This window comes from Mastigoproctus giganteus, chromosome 1 (genome assembly GCF_048544385.1).
Source record: "Mastigoproctus giganteus isolate SK-2022 chromosome 1, ASM4854438v1, whole genome shotgun sequence".
NCBI classification, from domain to species: Eukaryota; Metazoa; Arthropoda; class Arachnida; order Uropygi; family Thelyphonidae; genus Mastigoproctus; species Mastigoproctus giganteus.
In genome coordinates this window covers 201,837,566-201,858,318 of record NC_143575.1, presented here as the reverse complement: position 1 = coordinate 201,858,318, position 20,753 = coordinate 201,837,566, and the positions used below count along the sequence as shown (strand labels likewise).

At 37.2% G+C, this 20,753-nt stretch overlaps 1 protein-coding gene across 2 annotated transcripts in view; it reads left to right on the top strand.

The window, feature by feature from the left end:
* Polr3B (RNA polymerase III subunit RpIII128) overlaps positions 1–20,753 on the top strand; it is a 527,342-nt gene that overhangs the window by 487,494 nt on the left and 19,095 nt on the right. For both annotated transcript variants that reach the window (XM_090375599.1, XM_090375592.1), the window contains one exon: positions 1,868–2,065. In XM_090375599.1, the coding sequence (XP_090231725.1) occupies positions 1,868–2,065 (198 nt within the window). The remainder of the gene's footprint in view (positions 1–1,867; positions 2,066–20,753) is intronic.

Sequence of the window (20,753 nt, the reverse complement as noted above, 5' to 3'; positions counted from 1 at the left end):
TCAGATCATGAAAAAATCATAATTACCTAAAGGTTTAGGGATGCAATCTTTCACTAGAGATGCAAAATTTCACTATACAAAAAAGTTGGTGTAACTCGCATAGCAAACACATGGAAACACTGTAAACTTGAGGAGCACAAGATAAGGCAGCCCTCACAACAACACGCATGCACAATTCCTTACAAAAGCTTTGAAGCCAAAATTTTGATGTGAGCCTTCTATCCTTAATTTAATAGGTCTTTCTTGCCTTTTCTCTTTTATTGATATAAAACACCTGGCCATTGGCTGTGAAAGGTTATGTTATTTCATTGAAATAAAGAATTTATATATGTATAGCTACGAAAGACTTACGCCAGTCATAGATAAAGTGCAGCTTAGTGGAATTTCATGTGAGTTTTGGTACAATGCCAGCCAAACCATATATGAAGTTTCCACCTGTGTTATAGACACTGTTTATTCCATCTCATGAGATTCCAAAAAAATATTTAAACCCAGAACCTGGACAGTGGCATACACTTTAATAAAAAGCAATATGCTTCTCCATTGGAATAGTGCGTTTTATATAGAGTAGTGTAATACCAAGGCAACTCGTAGCAAAGTGCCTCCGCAATATGAGATTAATGTAAGCAAACCCAGTTTGCTTACAGTATGTGTAAAAAGACTGTGTCTAACATGTACATTGATGTAATAAAAATTTGTCACCAAATGTTAGAAACTACTTTTGAATTACTTTGTATAAAAAGATAAACTGCAGCCATTATCAACCCACTGCAGGATGGAAGCATCCTCAACAATTCATGCTGAGGGGAAATGGGCCATAATCCCACGCTGGTCCAGTGCAGGGTGGCAGATCAACCGTATTTAGCAGTCAGGGGCTTGAACCCCGGTCTACTCAAAGAGCGTGTGCTACTGCACTCCCGCTCCTGACCACTCGGCTATGGAGGCCTCTCTTTTTTTTTTTTTTTTTTTTAAGATATAATGCGAGTACCCCTAAACGAGGAAAGAATACCCCAAACATAAGCATGAGTACCTCGAAATCAAATTTTCAATCTGGCCACCCTACGTTACAGTGATGTTTCTTCTCTGACCGACTTCGCAGTTTTCATTAAACAGGGACCACAGAGTGTATAGTTATGTTTAGTTGCTTATCTATTCAAGCTATTTATTGCTTGATTCTTCATGTATTGCTATTATATTCTGTACACTGCAGAGCAGTGTACAGAATATAATTTATTTTAAAAATGGAATTTTGTCTCCAAAAAAGATCATTCATTAGCAAAAGAATATGATAGTGATGAAAACCATTAATTTTAAAGATTATACACATGTGTAAATTAAGTTATAATGTAAAATAACTAGTAATATTTTGTGTATAAAGGATGTAGTGAGTAATGTAAGTTGTTTCTTCTAATTGAGAGATATGAAGACGTGGGTGAGAAGTCATTCATTAGAATGGTTAAGAAAAAACAGTTTAAGTTTAACTTTGTATGTATTAACCAGCCTAGTGATCATTTCATAATGAGGAAGTAGATATGTATTTGTTTAAACAGTATTTCTGAAAATAGTAGCAAAATGTTCAACTGTATTAATAACGAGGGTGGGATGCGGTGACCAGGTGTTGCTGCCGGCCGACCACACAACAGAACATATCATTACACTTACACACAACATACAAATGGCCGGCTTTGGCACAAGCTTCTTCACAAGATGTGAAACAGTAGCTAATGGAGGGAACCCTGGGGTCCACCACAACAGTGCATGAATATCGCCTGTATTAATAATAAACATAATTTTAATGCAGTAAAACATTCATTTTATTTTCTGTGTTCTCTTCCTTATCCTTATCCTATCTCCCTTTTTATTTTAGCGAACATTTATCAGCTTATATCTATTCTGGCCCAATTTATTATCAGAAACTGAAGCACATGGTTTTGGATAAGGTTCATGCTCGAGCTCGAGGCCCTAAGGCTATTCTGACAAGGCAGCCAACAGAAGGTAGATCCAGAGATGGTGGATTGCGGCTTGGTGAAATGGAACGAGATTGTCTGATAGCACATGGAGCAAGGTACTCTTTCATCTTACATTTCACTTGTCATACCTTGTTTAAATTATATTTAAGTAAATTGGAAAATATTAAATATAATAACATCCCCAAACATGACTGCAAGTCATGTTTGGGGATGTTATTATATAGTTAGAATACAAAACGCATAACTTTTATTTGTATTTTAGAATTTGATAATGAAATATTTCATTATCAAATTGATAACAAACTGCATTTTGTGAATATAATTTAGAAAATTTAATTAATTAATAAATGTAAAAGGTAAACTGCAGCCATTATCCAAAATCCCCGCAGGATGGAAGCCTGCTGAACAATTCATGTTGAGGGAAATGGACCATAATCTGCCACGCTGGCCAGTGCAGGTAGGCAGAGTGACCATATTTAGCAGTCAGGGGCTTGAACCCTGGTCTACTCAAAGAGCATGTGCTACTGTACTCCCACTCCTCACCACTTGACTATTGAAGCCATTAATAACTGTACATTACAATAATCCAAACATTTCAAAATAATTTCTTCCTCTGTGGATAAATAATTTAAAAAAAAAAAAAAAAGGAAAAAAACTTATTCAGATATCTATATAGAGTCCTCTGATTATACCTTGCCACACACAAAGAAGCTAAATAGAATGAGGAGATAAAGAAGTAACAGTCTAGAGACCAAGTGATGATGTTCTTGATTGGATGTTGAGGAGTCCAGGGTAGATGTAGGGGCTGGTTTCTTTTTGATGTATGCATGCCAAATGTTTGAGAGGGTGGGGAGGCAATTCCATTTACTTCCTGCCTCCTTTCCCTTACCTTGCGGGGAATATTGGCCATTAGTGACCTACATTTTACTTCATCATTTGTAATAGTTACAGCTAACTTTCTTAGGAAATGCCTTCTTGCTTTCATCTGTATTGGTGGACAAAAAAAAAAAAAAAAAAAAAAAAAAAACCCAGTACTTTTGCATTTATTCCTGCAATTTTTAACATGGAATAAAACACTACCAGCGGCCATTGCCTAGTATTCCTTCTGACATGTATGTCTTGCATAACTCATCAACTGCATCAACTCCCCCTTTTGTAGAGTTATAGAATGATAATATTTCAGGCTTTTTGACATTATCTGTCGATTCATCAATTTTGTTATTGTGATGCATGCTTGATGCCAGAATGACATTTTTGCCTTTAGGAATGTAAGACACAATAGTAATATCCTTCTGGAATCTATGCTTTGAGTTTACAAACTCTGGTGAAATTCCCTTTTGTTCTTTTTGAGAGTTCCCACATCCGAGAAATTGTGGAGTTTCAGAAGGATTTTTTAATCAGGGGTAAACATGTAAACCAATTGTCACTGATTACATTTTTACCTGTACTGCATATAGGCCGCCGACCGGGCTAGCCGGGTGGGTAAAGTGCCTGCCTGGCAACCGAAAGGTCGCGGGTTCGAATCCCGCCTCGGGCTTGGATCAAAGTACTGTAAAAACCTTGGGAGGTGCATTATGGCCACAGAAGCCGATGCGCCAACAACTACCAAAAAAAAAAAAAAAAAAAAAAAACTGCATATAGGCCTAATAAGCCTTTCGACTATACTACCAGAATCATTTTTTTTAAAGTAATCCTTCCGGCTGTTGTCCCACATACACTTCTAAATTTCTGGTATAGTGTGATTTTGCATCTACTATTTTTATGCTGTATTTATTTGGCCTTTTTTTGGCATGTATTCTCAAAATTGACATTTCCTTCTAAATCTCTCCAGCTTCTTGTCTACAGTAACATACTCCAGTAATGAGTAACACTTTATTATTAGCCATATAGCGCAAGGAAGCCTGAGGCTTTTGCTGCACCAGCCACAAAAAAAATTTTGAATTACCCTGACACACACACACAGAGAGAGAGAGAGAGAGAGAGAGAGAGAGAGAGAGAGAGAGAGAGAGAGAGAGAGAGAGAGAGAGAGAGAGAGAGAGAGAAGTAGAAGGGAATCTCCAAGAAAGAGAAGAATTATAATATCCAGCCTCAGGAACCTGTGTGTGTGCTAAGCCCGTACTAACCAGATGTAACCACTTACCATTAGTAGAGGCACATGAAGCAAGAAAGCAAGCTTATACAGCATGAGCCAAAAAAAAAAAAAAACCCCCTTCACATTTCACCCATCTAGTCACTGAATGTTTGTCTATTTCTGCCTTGAATTTATTTAAGCTATCAACTTCCACAACAACAGATGGAAATTTGTTCCAGCAATCAACTACCCACTGCCTAAAGGCAAACTTCCGCACATCTATTCTACAACTGTCTTTCCTCAGTTTGAATATATGGCCCCTCAGGTTTATAATCTGAGCAAGAGGAAGAATCCTGTCAGCATTGAACCTGCTCAATCCATTCATGGCCTTATACACCCTAATCAGATCACCTTGCAGGTCCCTCATCTCCAGAAGCTGCAATTTACAGAACTTAAGCCTTTCTTCATAGGAACACCCTTTTGTTCCCTTCATCACTCTTGTTGCTCTTCTCTGTACTCATTCTAGCAACTCTACATCCTTTCTAAAATGAGGCTTCCACCTGTATGCAGTACTCAAGGTGTGGTCTGATCATTGCCTTATAGAAGGGAATAATCACCTCCTGATCCTTGCACAATTACTCCCAGGTCTCTTTCATTCTAGACTAACCTGAGCGTAACACCACTCAGTTGGTACATTTCTCTGGGGTTACTGCTACTCATATGCAGTACTTTGCATTTGTCAATGTTAAACTTCAGTTGCCACTTCTCAGCCTATCTACTCAACTTTTTCAGATCCTATTGCAGCAGCATACTGTCATTAACAACCCTGCCAATCTTTGTATCATCTGCAAACTTTGATATTAAGCTATATACCTACATCAATATCATTGATAAATATACATAACGACAATGGGCCCAACACTGAACTCTGGGGGACACTGCTAATAATATCAGTCTACGTAGAGCAGTATCCATTGATTGCCACTCTGTCTTCTCCCACTCAACCATATTTTTATGCATTGTAGCAACTTTCCCTTAATGCCACACTGCTCCAATTTGTACAGTAGTCTTCCATGTGCGACAGTATCAAAAGCTTTCCTGAAATCCAAGTATATGATATCAAAAATCTTTTTTGCATTCAGTTCCTTTGTGATCACATCATTGTATTCAATCAGATTGGTTAGACAAGACTTCCCCTTGACAAACCCACTTCTGGCACTTTTCAACAAAAATATTGGAAATCTCCCTTATTGGTGACAACTTGTCAGTCAGTGACTCTTTGATTTCTGGTCTGTAAATCATCCAAGCATATAGCTGTGAATAATAGGTGAAAATGATGTGACATAGTCAAAAGTGCTCAGAGGCAGACTGGGTCAAAAATTCTTACTGAGGAAAATCTGTAGTGACCTCATACTAGTGTTTATGGCCAAAATCACACTGGCCTCCATTGGCTTCCAGTCCACGGGGATTTCCCCGGTAAGTCTTATGGCCAATAGACCTCTGGAAGTGCTCCACTCCAGTGACTGCCTTTTGAGCAACAAGCTAAATACAGATGACCAAGAAATGCTTTCATTTCAATTATATCAGTGAGGATAGCATCCCTGACATGTGTAGAACATTCCTTAAGGTATCTGTTGGTATTTTCTTCAATAATGCTAGCATCATTCCATTAAATAAGAAATTCCAACAGTATTACTGTTTTTTCTTCTCTAACAAATGTCTTGGTCTTTGGAAGATGCACCACTGTATTTGACAGCCTTATTCTTATTGTTTGTTGTGGTCACTATTTCCTCCACAGACTGGTGCCATCTTTTCTTACAACCTAATAAAGATGGACTTTGAGGAATTTTAGATCCACTGCAATCATCACCTTCTTGTATTTCACTTTGTTCTTCATCTGCAAACCCCACCGGATGAGATATTTGTTCATCAAGAACATCTAATTCATCATTTTCTGACATATCAACAAATGATTTGTCATCGCTTTCTACTTCTTGCAGTAATTTCTACTGTTCATAATTAATTTTCCCTAAAAAAAATATAATATAATAATTTTATGTTAAATATATATAATTATTATATTTTACCCATATACATCATCATCATCAGCCATTATCAATCCACTTCAGAATGAAGGCCTCTCCAGCAACTTTTCAGTTCCTTCTGTTTTGTGCAATGGCCATCTATTCACTACCCATGAATTTCATCTGTCCATCTCCGTCGCTGTCTTCCAGGTTTTATTCTAGCTCCTCTTGGGTACCATTCTGTTATTTTCTTAGTCCATCTGTCATTATGACTTTGAGCTATGTGTCCTGCCTAAGACCATTTTAGTTCTTTAGTTTTGATAAGAATGTCCTTTACTTGGATTTGCTGCCTAATCCATGTGTTTCTCTTCTTATCCAACAATCTGATTCCTAATATAATTTGTTCCATCCTTCGCTGTGTAGTTCTCAGCTTCTCTTCCATTCTTTTGGTGAGTGCCCAAGTTTCGCTTCCGTAAGTCATGGTGGAGACTATACATTGGTTCATTATTTTATGTTTCAGACAGACTGGGATATTGCTCTTCAGTATGTGACTATATTTTCTGAATGCTGTCCATCCAAAATTTATTCTTCTCTTGACTTCCAGCCATTTATTATTATTACAGCTAATAACTTGTCCCAGATAAGTATATGATTCCACCTTTTCAATTACTGCTCCTTCAATCATTATATCCATTTCTGTGGCATACTTGTTCATCATTACTTTTGTTTTAGCCATATTCATCTTTAGTCCAAAATCCTTACTAACTGTGCATAACTGATTAAGGTTTTCCTCTAATTCTTTGTGATCGTGACTTATGACCACAATGTCATCTGCAAATCGTAAATGTTTTAGGTAATCTCCATTCACTTTGACTCCTTTCTATGACCAGTCTAATCTTCTGAAAGCTTCCTCAAGGGCAGCAGTAAACAACTTTGGAGATATTGTCTCTCCTTGTCGAACTCCTTTCTCATTAAATTTGCTACTGTCTTTGTCTAGTCCAGTGCTTCTCAAACTTTTTTGGATCATCGCCCCCCTAAAAAAAGGCCCCCGCCACGGCCTTTTTATAGCCCACCAATATAAAGTGAAGCTAAATAACTGAAATGAATATTTGTCTGTTTGCCTCCAAAAACGTAAATGCAGCCCTGCATGTGAATTATAAAGAAAACTATTTACTGCACTTTATTCCTTCTTCGTAAAAAATTACAACTACACAAATAAAGTCAGTTATAGTCACTTAAATTAAGTCATAAAAATTAAATTAATTAGATAAATAATTCATGATATTAATGGAAATAGTTAATTTTATTTTAATATTTAATGCGATGGATGAGCTTGGTGGAGATTTATTAGCTTATCAATATTAGGTTTAATATCTGTAAGTAGAAGTCGTAAATTGCCACATTTAACAACATCCAGACAATTTCTTTGTTTTGTCAGCAATTGAGATACAGCACTGAAATCGGTTTCGACTCGATATGATGTTGGAAAGAAATAAGTAATTTTTTTACAATTCCCCACAATGCAGGATAATAGTCAGGGATTTTCTTTTGTAACCAAAATTCCTGATACGAATTTTGAAATTTTGGCTTCAGTTAAACTTCATTTTGTAACTCAATCAATTCTTCTTCTACAGAACGTTCACCATCGTTATTATTTAAAAAATTATTTTATAACCCAATCTGGAATTTTCAAATTAAAGAGATCTTCGAACCTTTCCTCCATATCTCTGTGCATTTCTAGATGATTACAAAAAAATTAGTAGAGTTTCATCAGCTATTTTTTCTTTTTTCTCTATTTCCAACAGATTTGGAAATTGATACAATTCACGTCATCCTACATTGCGCATAAAAAGCTTTAATTTTGAAATAAATTCTGAAATTTGAGGTTTCCCCTTAATAAGAGTTACATCTTGTCCTTGTAAATGTAAGTTCATTGAGTTGAATCTAGTAAATAAATCTGCAAGATAAGCGATATCAGTTTTCATTTTCTTGAGGTTAATTACCAAGGTTGTTGTTCCTATCTTCAAAAAACTCGACACTAGTATTAAAGAGTTCATAAAATCTGTTGAGACAGTTGCCTTTTGACAGCCACCGAACCTCGGAGTGAAGTAGCAATCGTTCAAAATCTTCACTGTTTTGATCACAAAGCTTTCAAAATATACGATCATTCGAAGAATGTGCTTTAATTTTGTTTATAGCAGTAATAACAGTTTGTAGAGAATTGTGCAGTTGATCACTAAGTTTTTTCGCAACTAATTACTGATGGTGAATGACACAATGAACAGTAATAATATTTGGCACAGCATTTTTTAAATAAGCTATAAAGCCCTTGTAATGGCCAATCATTGATGGTGTGCCATCCGCCCCCTTTCATGCTTAAAGCCCCCATGGATAATTCAAATGCCCCCCCAGGAGGCGATATCGCCCACTTTGAGAAGCACTGGTCTAGTCTAATAAAGGAGGTAGTGTTCACATATATTTTCTTCAAAATCATAATATATGGGGTGTCTATGGCTTGTCTTTCCAGTGCCAAAAACATACCCATATACACACATACTGAAACCCAAATTTGTAGAGTGTGAAAAAAAAATTGCACATAGGCCAATCATTATACCTTACAGCAATATGTACACAAACACACACAATTTGAGGGAAAGATATATAATATGAGAGAAATACCACAAACCAAAATGTTGTTAAAAAAAAAAAAAAAAAGTAAAAAAAACTTGCCTGTTGGAGAGGCTCCTGAATGGAAGAGGCCTGAACTACCAGAACTGCAAAGATTCCTGAATAGAACAGGAAGAACTACCAGAACTGCAGTTCACAGTTCATGGGTAGTGGAAATCATATGGAATTATCTGATGTGGTTTTGAACAATCAAGATATTGGACCCATTTTAATTGACTGAGGATTATGAATAATGCTAAACTATTTGGAGGAAATAATGATTCCTGAAGTTTCAGAAACTTCATGGAATAATTGATCTAAAGGGAGTTGCAGGGGGGGTGACAATTGAATAAATTATGTATTAGGTGTGGTTGGAGATGATGAGCTGCTCAAATATTGTCTGAGGCATGCTTGGTTACACAAATGTGAAACCAGGAGCCCTTGCTCCTGGGAACGAGGGTATTAGAGATCAGCAGAAATTGCTTGAGACAGTTCAGGGTGATTGAGATCTGGGGACTAGATTAACTTGAGGATTATGAATAATGAGTTAGAGTTAGGAATAATGCTTAAGGGTGAAAAGATTTAGAGGAAATAATCACTACCGAAGTTGCAGAAAGATCATGGAACAATTGGGGAAACAGAATTAGGGAGGAGAGATCACAAGGAAAGGGAAAGCCTCCCAAGGTTGAGACAATGCTATATTTAGAAAGTGAGAGGACAGAACTGGTGCATAACATTGAACATGAATGGAATTCATTTGATATCAAAATACCTTTGATATCAAAAAATACCAAAAAATATTGCCTTCAAAAACAACTCAGATTAAACTAGGTCTATATTTAGATCTAGTTTCTGTCACTAAGCTTGAATGAAAAAATAAAATAAAAAATCCCCCCCCCCTACAGAACCTGATCAGTTGTGTATGACCACTGCTGGGTTAATATATACTGATTCTTTAATTGCTGTATTTATTTGACTTTGAGAGACATCCATTCTGTCACTTTTTGCTGGATCCCGGAGTATTATGGAATTCCAGGTCATGAGCTAGCAGATGAAGCAGCAAAACATCCAGTCAATTTGAACAGTTCCAGCAGAGTTTCTTGTGCCATATGCAGACTATACAGCCACTCCCCGACTTACATAAGGGTTGCGTTTTTACATAAGTTGGAATTTCCCTAAATGCTTATGCAATACTCGCAACTATGCGTGCTGAATTTGATTTAAGCAAAAAAGAAATTTTCACCGAACATGTAAATAGAATTATTTATTCAATTTTTTTATCTCATGTGCAGGATAAATTACAAAAGTGAACAAAATTACAAAAATTTTATTAAAATTATAAAATTACAAAAAGAGAGCAGAGCGGAGACAGGCATGACCTCAGCAAGTTTTACCTTTCGAGCGCCGTTGCTAGAATTAACTCTCCAACTGATAAGCATGTCACTGTGGAAGTTTGAGGGCTGTGAAGATATAGAAGGGGTTTTTTGCAACACATCACAAAATTTCTGAGCAGCTACAGAATTGGCACTGGTGACTTCACCGCATACTTTAATGTTTTGGAAACCAGCATGATGCTTGAACTTATTAAACCACTTGTTGCTTGCCATGAACTTGTCTTGGGGTTTGCCGTACTTATCCTTAATATCTTCATAAATACTTCTTGCTTTTGCTTGAATGGCCATTGAACTCAGGGGCACTTGCTTCTGGATCTCATTTTCCATCCATATTATTAATAGCTTTTCCATCTTCAATATAGCACATGAAAGCTGTTTTGTGATCATTGTTGACCTTAAATGCATTGATCCTTTATCATGTTCTTTTATCCACGCACTGTCTCTTAAAATAGTATTCGTTGTTGAAGGAGCGAGACCTAATTCCGTGCAGTAGATGACAAACTTTGTCCTGCTTCGTACTTCTTAATTAATCATCTTCATTTCTAAATCAATTTTGTTTTGTTTCCTATCACTGCCAGCACTTGCACTTTCCATTGGTCCCTTCCCTTCGCCATTGTATTAAGTAAATAGGAATGAAGAGAATATTCTGAAAATTTATTTATGTTTTTTATATGATTGAAGAGTTCAGTGAAGGGGAACTCACTTCACCATAATACCGTAACATAAAAACCCACAGAATTCCAGTTATTGGTATTATCGCAAATGCATTAAAATCGAGTTTACTACCCGTTTATAATAGATTGTGCTAACAGAAAAGCCCAAGAAGTCGGAAAACGCAAATTGTTTTTGTTTTATGGTAGTGATGTCCAGAAATATGTTTTAGAAAATTATCACAAAGGCATTCAAAATGGCCCCAGGTGCCAAGCGTTCCGTGGCCAAGCAATTTCAGTGCATTTGTTAAAGCGATCCTCCTAAAGAGCTTTTGCCAGATATAGATTCTTTTTCGTTCTAAATACCGTTTTCCTCATTTTCTATTAGAGTAGCTCTTTCGCACTACAGGTAGTAGGCAAAGGCCCAGAAAGGAAAGTCACCTTTCTGTTTGTTTTTCTTATCTCACTAACACAACTAACAGCAGCTTGGTCACCTTGTGGCACTGCTCCTGCCTCCCCGTGGCGGGGCCGGAAACCTGGAAGGAAAAGTTATCCTTCCAGGGCCAAAAGGAGCAATTATGGAAACCGAAAATTTTCCACCTCTCAAGACCGTAAATCCTGCATCTTTGGATTTGCAACAAACTGACTCTGACTATCAAACACGGAAGAGGATGAAAACAGATGTACCTCAAATGGAATATCCATCTTTCCCTAACGAATCAGTCTTTGGGTACTTTGTCTCCTTTTTATATACAGAAATGTCTAGAAAGTGTAGCCGGATCACCAAAAATGGTAAGAAGACTGAAATCTGGCGACCTATTAGTCGAAACCACCAATCGTAAACATTCTGAGTCCCTTCTGAAACTTACATCGTTTGGTGGAGTTCCTGCTAAAGTATCTCCTCATGCTACCCTGAATAGCTCCAAAGGAGTAATTTCCGAATGGGATCTGTTGAACGTCAAAGAGGAGGAAATTGTTCAAGAACTCCAAGACCAGAAAGTTACTGAAGCAAGACGAATAATGGTGAAGAAAGATGGAGAATTTGTTCCTACTCATAGCATCATTCTCACTTTTTCTACACCAAACCTTCCTTCATCAGTAAAAGCAGGATACTTAAACTGTCGCATCCGTCCTTATATACCCAATCCTATTCGATGCTACAAGTGTCAGAAGTTTGGACATTCCCAAACTGTCTGCCGAGGAGATTCAGTTTGCTCAAACTGCGGCTCAAAAGAACATGTCCATACTGATTGTAATGCTGAATCATCACGGTGTCCAAACTGCAAAGGCAACCATTCAGCTTTTTCTAGATCCTGTGAGCAATGGAAGCTGGAGAAAAAAATCCAAAAATACAAAGTGGAGAACAAGGTCACATACCCTGAAGCCAGAAAGAACCTACTACAAAACATGCCTAAGCGTACATATGCTGAAGCATCCAAAAGACAACAAACAGTTTCAACACAAACAGATATATCAGTCCCACCAAAAGTGTCAATTTCTGATTGGGCTCGATCATTGCTATCACCTGCATCACAGTCTACAAAACACCAAACAGTAGATAGGACAAACAATACCCCGATCTCGATACCATCTACTGCTAAATTAGATCCAGTTACTGCAGATCAGAAGGAAAATTCAGTTCATGTTAGAAAGAAATTATCTGATAACACAGCTATGTATATTGCAGAAAACAATACTTGTAATGAACCCATTCTAGATCTTCATGCAGAAGACGACATAGAGACACGTCCATTCTTTTCAAAAAAGGACAAAATAAAAATTGACCGTCACAAGCAGAGCAACATTAAAAAACAGACAGATTCAACTTCTAATTCAAAACCAACACAATGAACAACATAGTTCAATGGAATTGCAGAGGCTTTCGCAGCAACATAGACGACATATATGAACTAATTGATCGTTATCATCCTGTGAGCATATGCCTACAAGAAACAAATCTAACACCACAAGTGTCCGTGTCAGTTAAATATTACACTCTTTTTCGACAAGACAGGACAAACAGTGCTCATGGTGGAGTGGCCATACTCATAGACTCAAGGGTTCCTTGTAAACAAATTCCTCTTCAAACTGCCTTAGAAGCTGTTGCGGCTCGTGTAATGATTGGCATTTCTTTAACGATCGTTTCAATATATCTCCCTCCCAATCAGCAATGTACGATTCATGAACTAGAAAACCTTGTTTTGCAATTACCGTCACCAGTTTGCCTATTAGGAGACTTTAATGGACACCATCCACTATGGGGATCCCCCGTCTCAGACAGACGCGGAGAACTCATTGAGACACTACTAGACAGACAGAATTTAACATTACTGAACACAGGTTTACCCACTTACATTCATTTTCCTACTGGAGCATCATCTGCAATAGACCTCTCAATCTGCTCTCCGATCCTCTTCCCAAGTGTCGAATGGACAACACTTGACAATCCTCTCAACAGTGATCACTATCCAGTAATATGCAGAATCCAAACCACGAATTCCAAAACAACTGATCCACAAATGAAATGGAAATTTTCTAAAGCAGACTGGACAAAATACAAAAGTCATATCTTTTTTGATGATCACATCATTGAGTCTGCCTCTATCAATACTGTCACAAAACATATCACAATGCAGATACTATCAGCTTCAAAGGTTGCCATCCCACAGTCTCAATTAAGAAATCATAGACATACCAATCACTGGTGGAACGATGAGTGTAATAAGGTGAAAAGAGAAAAGAATGCAGCATGGAACTTATTCCGAAAATGCCCTACCACTGCCAACCTTATCAATTATAAGAAACTTAAAGCCAAAGCACGGTACATCAGGCGAAAGGCTAAAAAGGACCCTTGGATAAAATTTGCTTCATCAATCAATAAAGACACCGAAGCCAGAATAATATGGAAAAAAATAAGGCAGCTAAATGGTAAATAAAAAAGTAAAAGTAAAGTGCAGCCATTATCAACCCACTGCAGGATGGAAGCCTCCTCAACAATTCATGCTGAGGGAAATGGACCATAATCTGCCACGCTGGTCCAGTGCGGGTTGGTAAATACCCTACATTAACTGCACCTATTTTTAACTGGAATGGGAAGGAGATCTCTAATCCAGAAGATATTGCAAATGCCTTAGGAACTGTGTTCTCTGAATTGTCCGCCTCCATCGCGTATCATCCATCATTCCAAAAAATTAAAGCCGATGCTGAGAAATTCAAACTAAACTTCAAAACTACCTGCCGTTTACCCTATAATCAACCGCTCACACTATCAGAATTGAAAGAATCTATAAATATTTCCCACAACAGTGCCCCTGCCCCTGATGGAATTTACTATGTAATGCTTAAAAATCTAGATCAGCAATCCTTATCCTCTCTACTAAAATTTTACAATCGGATATTTTATGAACACACATTTCCTAACTCCTGGCAACATTCATATGTAATTGCTATCCCTAAACCAGGAAAAGATCATTCGATCCCTAACAACTACAGACCGATCTCACTAACCAGCTGCTTAAGTAAAACTTTTGAAAAAATGGTGCACCGTCGACTGACGTAGTACCTTGAGTCTAGAAACATAATCAGCAACAATCAGTTCGGCTTTCGGAAGAAGAGATCATCCTTAGATCTCATGATAAAGGCTGAATCAAACATAAGAAACGCTTTTATCAGGAATCAACATCTCGTCATGGTGTGTCTCGATATAGAAAAAGCTTTCGATACAACATGGCGTTATGGAATCCTAAAGGATCTCCATTCTATAGATATGAAAGGGCATTTACCATATTTTATCCAAAACTTCCTTTGCCACAGGACATTCCAAGTTCGATATCGGCAGGCTCTGTCTCACACATACAGACAAGAAGAAGGTGTCCCTCAAGGCTCTGTCCTCAGTGCCACTCTATTTGCTATACGAATTAACAATATCACAAACAGCATTCCAAACACTGTTGACTCATATATTTATGCTGATGATCTTACCTTGTCCTGCCATTCTCAGACTATAAATTATATTGAGAGGCAATTACAAATATCAATAAATAATATTGAACTATGGATGACACAAAATGGATATCGATTATCAAAACACAAATCTATGGCCATGCACTTCTGCAACAAGCGCAAAATGCATCCAGAACCCGAGTTACACTTGGCCAATCATCCTCTTCCAATCGTTAACAGTATTCGTCTCCTAGGGCTAATTTTTGATAAGAATCTAAATTTTCAGGAGCATGTTAAACACCTACGAACCACCTGCCTTAAGAAAATTAACATACTTCGGGTCGTCTCTAGTACATCCTGGGGTGCAGACCGGTACACCCTGCTCCACATGTATAGGTCTCTAATTAGATCTCGCCTAGGTTATGGAGCGCCTGTCTATGACTCTGCTAGAGAGAGTACTTTGGCTCGTCTTGCTCCAATCCAACACGCTGCCCTTAGGATTGCCCTGGGTGCATACAGAACATCACCTGTTCAAAGTCTGTATGTTGAGGCTCACGAACCTCCACTCAGTATCAGGAGAAAGATGTTACTGTTAAACTACTCTGCTAAAATTAAAAGCTTCCCCACTCATCCTATTTGGCCACTACTGTATGATCTGCAGTGGAGAACACACTATGGAAACAAACCCAGAACAATCCGACCTGCCGGTATCAGATTACAGAACCTATTAGAATGCTGGAATATTTCCTTTCATAATATCATCAGAGATTTAAAAGACCCGGATCCCCCATGGATTACCTTAACTCCTTCATATGATGATTACTTTGAAAAATGGGGAAAAGGTGCTGTAGCAGATGTTAACATCAGACAATTGCATCTTGTCCATGAAGAAAATTATTCCCACTTTTCTAAGATCTACACTGACGGTTCAAAGTCGGGCAATAAAGTGGGTGCAGCTGCTGTCTTCCCTAATACAACTGTTTCTTTTCCACTTCCAGCTGAATGCAGCAGCTATACTGCTGAACTCTATGCAATTAAACTTGCCCTGGAAAATATTTCCCTCCTGTCAATGAATAAAAGTATAGTGTACACTGATTCCAAGAGTGCTCTCTTAGCTCTCACAAACACCTCACCTTGCAATCCTTTGGTAAAGCTAATAAGACAAGAACTGATACATCTCCATGAGCAACATTGCACTGTTGTCTTCTCCTGGATCCCAGCCCACAGCGGTATTCCTGGAAATGAGTGTGCTGATCATGCAGCAAAGCATCCCTCCAACGTAGCCTTATCAAATGATCTTGTTCCCTATCCTGATTATAAACATAAAATACAGGAAATATGTACGGAACAATGGACTCTTCTGTGGAAAAAGCAAACACATAATAAACTGTTTCAATTGAAACCTGAACCTCAATTATGGACCTCTAGCTTCCGTAAAATCAGAAAGGAAGAAGTACTTCTAGCCAGAACCCGAATTGGCCACACTCACCTTACTCATCTGTTTCTGCTCACAGGAAATGATCCTCCTCAGTGCACGCACTGTTTGTAGCCGCTATCAATGAAGCACATTCTGATTGAATGTAGCTTGTTCGACACTGCTCGACAGTCTACTTTCAGCTCCATCTCAAACCTCTTGTCACTCAACAGCATCATAGGTAATGATGCAAAACTCTCCGAATTTTTCACCTACTTGAAAAAAATTAAAATGTATGACCAACTCTAATTGCTCCCAGAGCAGTTATCACATGTATACCTACTTACTTTGATAGGCGCAATATGGCCTATGTAGCCCTTGCGCCAGAAATCCCATAACAACAACAACAACAACAGCATTCAAAATTGATTCTTATAACAGAACATATAATAACAATGAAAGTGTACAATTTCCATTATAAAAATGATCTTTTAGAGCGATAAATAGCTTAGTTATATAGCAAAAATTTCAACTTCTGGGGTCTTGGTACGAATTACCAAAAAAAAAAAAAAAAAACTGTGTTATTGAGTTCAACATTGTGATATTTTCACAATACCTCCATTTATTCCTACAGGATGAAAAATGCATTTCCGTGATTTTTTTAAGTTTGCACCAGCCGGCAAAAACATATGTCAAGTTGAATTTCCATAAGTCAAGTATTACATCAGCTGGGGAGTGCTTGTAAATTGATAATAGAAAGAACTTTGAGAGAGAAAAATGGGTCCAAATCTAGCAAACAGAAACTAGTAATAAATTATTCTAGATAAAGGAGAGACACAAATTTGTCTTCCCAGCTTCAGATCAAATTGACATGAAGTTTTATCCAGGGAACATATTGCCATGCAAGTTGGACATGATTTTTTATTTTCTTTAAAAAAATTTTCTTTCTGTTGAAAGAAGATAATCCACTCGAATATCAGTATTATTGTAGGAAACTTTCAGTACAGCACATTCTTATTGACTGTAGTTATTATAATAGCAACCAAAGGGCTGCTATTCAGGTTTCACCCAACTTACAGCAGTCATTGTTCGTAACACATTATAAGGAAAAATGCAAATTTAGATGACTTTTTCAGATATCTAAAACAAATCCAACTATATAAGTGACTGTAATGCAAGATAGCCTTGAAAGTAAACAGTTTTCTTACAGGAAAATTTTGGATAGTCACATCTTGGCCTTAGAAACCCTTATGCCAGAAAACTCTTATTTCAACCAATCAACACATTCAGCTGTTATGTTGCATCTCCAAATGCTTACACTTGTTGTGTCTTAATTTTTTGCTTTTCAGATAAAATCTGTTTACAACTGTTTCATAAGTACACAATGACTTTTTTTTTGTTGTTGTTTTAATTTAAACTGACAATGTGAACAGTTTTCCCAATAAAAACAGCAGTTGATTAGGCAAAAAAACATAATTTTATAAATTGTTAAATATGAACTGTAATACTTAATTCAGTTTTTATATCACATGAACATGATAAAGAAGCTCATCTTCAGTTTTTCCAAGATTTTCAAAGATTGTTACACCAAAATATAAATTTAATTGACAACCATTTGATGGCAATGAAACATACTTCCACCTCTTTGGCACTGTAAATAAACAAAACTTTTGGTATTGGTCCAATAGAAATCTGCAACAGATCAAAGAAAGACTACTGCACAGTCCTAAGATTGTGGTTTGATGTGGATTTGCATAATTTAGTTTATGTTCGGTATTTTTTTGAGGATGCTGGTAATTTTGTTATGGTAAATGCTGAGCATTACGGATCCATGTTGGAAACTTTTTTAGCCCCGCAACTTCAGGATCAAGAGTTAGTATAGTTCCAGCAGGATGGGGCAACTTCCCACACAGCACATGTAAACATGAATTTGTTGTGTCAGCTGCAGTGACCAGCTAGGTCACTCGATCTTTCTACACCAAACTACTTTTTGTTAGCCATCTTAAGGATAAAGTTTCCACCAACAAATCTTGAACAGTTGCCAAAATGAAGGAGAGCATCATGGAGGAGATTAAAGCAGTTAGTGATGATGCTATGAGACTGTGTAATGCAGAATGTTACAAAAAGAATTCAAGAATGTATTGACAAGCAAGGAGGGCACTTAAGTGATGTTATTTTTAAAACCAAGTAGCTAGTAAAAATGTCTTTGATTCAAGTAACCTATATTAAAAATTGCTCATTGTAAGAATTATAATAAAACTTCAGCATTTTAAAGTGTGTCAATCTGCCTTGCTCCACCCACTATAATGCAGATACCTAATTAATTACAATTATAGGTAAATGCATCTTTATTCAATAATTTTTTTTTGTACTTCCCATTATGTATAAATTTACTCATCCTAGCCATGCATTACAGTATCCCAGTATTGAGTGCTTGCTTAGTTTTAAAAGGATATTTTGATTTCTGAGTAATAAGTGTAGGGTTTGATCATTGCTAGGTTGAATACCATTCCCTCCCCCACAAAAAAAAAAAAAAACATTGTTCACTCAGTGTATAGAAGTTTAACCAGTTTGTCTACTCAGCTGTAACATAGTACCTTACAAAAAAATTTTTATTTGACTTTATCAAAAATTCAACATTTAGTTGATAAAGAATTTGCAGTACTGAATTTCAATTGAAATCAGAAATACTACTAAACCTAACTCTAAAAAAAAAAAAAAGGTTAAATTTATGACATGGGAAACTGATGTAAATTTAAACTTTTCTAAGTTGAATGTAATGGAATTTTTATAACTTTTTTTCACACTGTGACCAGATTCAGTTTTTTCTTCCAGAAATTCAATCTCTTTATCCTGCAAAACAGGAAAACACCGCCGTAGCCTAGTGGTCAGACGCGCGGGTGCATAAGTACACATGCCTTGAGTGACCGGGGTTCAAGCCCTTGACTACTGAATACGGTGCTGTTTCTTGTAATCTGTCTATCTTGGGAACTCCTCTGACCGTTTGGTCGTCGGGGAGTATAAACAGAAAATTTATTTATTTATTATAATAGAATATATGCAATTTACAGACACTGTGAAAAGATGCCTCATAGCTTTAGTAGCCTTAACATGAAAAGACTACAAACATATTGAATTACTAGTAATCCTATGCAGTGGTAACATACTGTGGGAATTTAGTACAGCAGACAGAAATGTTTTATTAAATTGCCTGTATTTTTATCTCAAGTTTTTTAAACAATGTTTAACAGCATATCTTTTTAATGTATATGTGATGAGTTAAAAAAAAAAATTCAGATATATCTCTCTCTCTCTCGTGGCAACCATGATTCTGATTTTGAGAATCTGCCAAAATTCTATGTGCAAACAATAACTTGGCAAAATCAAACTAAGAAATAACTCTTATCAAATAAGTTGATTTTTTGAAACTATCGTAGTGTTTTTTCATTGTGCTTTTAAAAAAAAATAAAATACTCTCAAGCAGAAACTTTATTTAGCATTAGCATAGGCATATGATGCAAGAAAGCAAGCTTATGCAGCATCAGCCAAAAAAAAAAAAACCACTTCCATTTCACCCCTCCATTCATTCAAAATAACTGTCCAGCTGAGCCTTAAATTTATTTAGGCTATCAACTTCCACAACAAAAGATGGAAGTCTGTTCCACCAATCAACTACTTGCTGGCTAAAGTCAAATTTCCGCACATCTATCCTACAGCTATCTTTCCTCAATCTGAATTTATGCCCTCTCAGGTGATTATTCTGAGCATGAGGAAGAATCCCATCGGCATTGAGCATGCTCAAACCTTTCAAGGCTTTATACACCTCTATCAGATCACCTTGCCGGTGCCTAGTCTCCAGACACTGTAATTTGCAAAACTTAAGCCTTTCTTCGTAAGAGCAACCCTTTGTTCCATTCACTAATCTTGTTGCCCTTCTCTGTACTCGTTCCAGCAGCTCTACATCCTTCTTAGCATTAGCATTAGCATTAGTAGAGGCATTTGATGCAAGAAAGCAAGCTTATGCAGCATCAGCCAAAAAAAAAAAAAAAAAAAAAAAAAACCCACTTCCACTTCACCCCTCTGTTCGTTCAAAATACCTGTCCAGCTGAGCCTTAAACTTATTTAGGCTATCAACCTCCACCACAAGGGATGGAAGTCTGTTCCACCAACCAACCACCCGCTGGCTAAAGGCAAATTTCCGCACGTCTATCCTACATCTGTCTTTCCTCAATTTGAATTTATGCCCTCTCAGGTGATTTTTCTGAGCTAGAGGAAGAATCCCATCAGCATTGAGCATGCTTAAACCATTCAAGGCTTTATACACCTCTATCAGATCACCTCGCTGGTGCCTAGTCTCCAGACACTGTAATTTGCAAAACTTAAGCCTTTCTTCGTAAGAGCACCCCTTTGTTCCATTCACTAATCTTGTTGCCCTTCTCTGTACTCGTTCCAGCAGCTCTACATCCTTCTTGAAATGAGGCCTCCAGACCTGTATACAGTACTCTAGGTGTGGCCTGACCATTGCCTTATACAATGGAATAATCACCTCCTTATCCCTGCTGGAAAAATTCCTGTATATCATTGACAATACTCCATGAGCTACTCTTGCAGCCCGTCTGCA